This window comes from Vicia villosa, unplaced genomic scaffold (assembly GCF_029867415.1).
Source record: "Vicia villosa cultivar HV-30 ecotype Madison, WI unplaced genomic scaffold, Vvil1.0 ctg.003777F_1_1, whole genome shotgun sequence".
Lineage (NCBI taxonomy): Eukaryota > Viridiplantae > Streptophyta > Magnoliopsida > Fabales > Fabaceae > Vicia > Vicia villosa.
Window position 1 is genome coordinate 164,660 of NW_026706297.1, and position 3,060 is coordinate 167,719.

At 34.4% G+C, this 3,060-nt stretch overlaps 1 protein-coding gene across 1 annotated transcript; it reads left to right on the forward strand.

The window, feature by feature from the left end:
* The first annotated feature begins 770 nt into the window (after positions 1-770).
* LOC131641486 (uncharacterized) lies at positions 771-2,298 on the forward strand. The gene is made up of 3 exons (XM_058911788.1): positions 771-1,400; positions 1,478-2,092; positions 2,218-2,298. Exons 1-3 carry the CDS (start codon positions 771-773, stop codon positions 2,296-2,298), a joined length of 1,326 nt encoding a protein of 441 aa, XP_058767771.1.
* The last annotated feature ends 762 nt before the right edge of the window (positions 2,299-3,060 follow it).

Here is a 3,060-nt window from a genome sequence, read left to right on the forward strand (position 1 = left end):
AGGAAGACTAACTTGCTTGAAAAATTATAAATTTGAGTATTTTTTTATATAATTGTATATATTTATATAACTATATACTTAAAAATCATAGTAACGAACAAAGAGAGTAAAAAATAAAGAGGATGATTAAACTCGCCTAGCAACTAATGAACAAAGAGAGTAAAAAATAAAGGGGGTGATTAAACTCGTCTAGCACTTAATAAGTTAATTCCTTTCTATTTTCAAAAGAAATAAAATGTTCTTTTATCAAAATATTTAGTATACTACTCACAATAAAAAAATTAGTATACTAATACACACTATTCTTAAAATTGGTTACACATTTTAACTTTGTTATACTATCTAAAAGGTTAGTAATTCAACACTCAATTAAAAAACAATTTAAAAGAGACGATGCTTTCTCCCACTTAATCATTGGCAGCACTTGAGTTCCCAAAACCATAACTAAGTACACTAAAAGCCAAGCACACTCTTCTGATGTTGTGATTATTGAGCGGTCCCTTTCCAAGGACTGTTATCCTAATGAAACTCTTATCTTCATGTTCTAAATGCAAAGGGCGCTTTACATAACCTTTTTATGCATTCAATAGCGCCACCATCTCTTAAGTTTCCAAGACTAACTAATTTCAAGAGTTACAATTAATAGAAATAAATTACTTTACTTTGAAAAATACACATTCATGTTTATGATCCTTATATATGAATGCTCAAGAAGTTAAGGTCCATAACAATTTCAAACCTTATAGTTGTTAGTGGATACACCAATTACCATGGCCCCATCTACTACTCAAATAGAGGAGCATGTATCCTTGAAACTTCTGTTGAATGAAAGAGGTAACAAAGTGTTGTTTGCTGAAGCTGATAAGGACTTTGTAGACATTCTTTGTAGCTTCTTAACTATGCCCTTAGGAACTGTTGCTAGACTTATAGAGAAGGAATCTGGCGTAGGGCCAGTCACTCTTGGTTGTCTAAACTCACTCTATCATAGTGTTGCAAATCTTGATGACGGTTGTTTCAGTGCGGACGGAATCAAACAAGTTCTTCTGGAACCAATTAACGCTGCCGAAGATTATTGCAACACTCTTAAAATCAACATTGATGACACTCCACCAACCAAGTACTTGGCATGTAATAGATTAAATTGCAGATTCAACGATTTGACAATATCACCATTTAAAGATCAACATAAGTGTCGCTGTGGCTATTCTTGTACCTCTCCAGTTTTTCTGAAAAATTCCTGCCAAGGATTTGTTGTTGGTTCTGTTACTTTTTTCATAACAGATAATCTCACTGTAATTCCAAACGGATTAGACTATACAAGACTTCGTCTGCTGCAGGAACATGGCATAAAATATCCTAGTTTGGTAAAAGAAATAGTACTCAAAGTCACTAAGGAAAAGGTATTTTTTTGTGTGTGTATTATTGCTTGTATAACACATCTCAGTTTTTTTCTAACCAAAATTATTATTTTACATAGGTACTTGATCTGTTGAAGCATTCTTTGTTTTCCACCTCAACTTTGACAGATTTATTTTTAGCAAAGAAACCTTCTCTAGAGAGTTCAAGGTTTTTCTTCCCTGATGGTGAAATTACTCAAAATCTCAAAATCAATATGAAGTTAGTTATAAGAAAATCGGATGGAAAGATATTGTTTGCTCATGGGGAACATCAATTTGCAGACATGATTTTGACCTTTCTTACTATTCCTTTGGGACTCTTTGCACGTCTATTTGGAGGGATTTGTTCCTTAGGCAGCATCAACAGATTGTACAAGAGTATATCTGATTTTAATGAAAACAAATATTTTATGTCAAAAGAAGCTAAGAACCGGCTTGTTGACACTGGTGTTGTTGATCTTAGTTTTTGCGCCCAATTTTTCAAACATTATGGTGACCATAATATCTATACTGGAAATATTAAGAAAATGTATTTCCTCCAAAAGTTTTTTGTTAAAGGTCCAGTTATGTATGTTGTTACGGATGATTTGGTTGTATCTCCCTTGACACCAATTTCAGCCTTAGATTTACTAAACCGATTTGAAACTCCTATTACTGATTTGAAGGAAAAAGATGTCATCGTTGGCGTTAAAGAGGTAAAGTATTTAGCTATTTATCTTCACAATTTTAACGTTTTTAAATTCTGTCTTAGAGATTATTTTGCCATTGTTCTTATTTCCTTAATTAATTCGGTAAAAAAATTCTTATTTGATTGCTGCAGGTTGTTAGTATTATGATGGCTGCTTTGACTTCGACGGCTGCTCTGACAAATGGCTTGGCTCACTTGTTAACTGAAGTTTAGGACCAGAAATGATAAAGGCTATATTGTGGTGTGATTTAAGAATCTTAGAGGAAATTTGACTTAGGACAATTTTAATACTGTTTTTTGTTTTTTGCTATTTCTTTTCCCGCAAAAAGACCACTTCCAAGCCAAGAATTTCGCATTCCAAACGATGTTGTTGATGTTCCAATCATCCTTCCGGAAACACACCCCATTCCTAAGAAACCTAAGCGTCTAAGTGGTAGCGAGTCACACCAAACCCAATTTACAATCTTTAACTTTATGAGTATGAAAGAATAAGTGTCATTCCATAAAATTCGGTAACTCTCTTCCTCCGTCCTAACCGCTTTACCAATCTAAAAAGCTATCTCACTCCAAATCTTTTTAACCACCAAACAATTGAAAAAGTAATGCTTCCTATCTTCCATATCAACATCACATAAAATACACTTTAAATTATCAAGAGGTAAGGACATACCTCTAAGCGTCAAGAGGTCTTTTGTGGGAAGCTTATTAAGGAAAAGTCTCCACCTAAAAGCCTAGATTTTATAAGGCACGTCAAATTTCCACAAAATCCCAAAAGCTTCGTCACACTTTTTCGGAGGACCGTAAGGCATATGCAATCTCTCATAAAAAGCATAACAAGAAGCTACCGAAAAATTCACCCCCTCTTTACCTTGCCAGACCACATCATCGTTGCCTTCCAACCACCCTTGAAACTCCGCCAACCGCCCCCTGAACAAAACTACCTCCTCCAAAACCGCAACATCATTCAAACTAGCC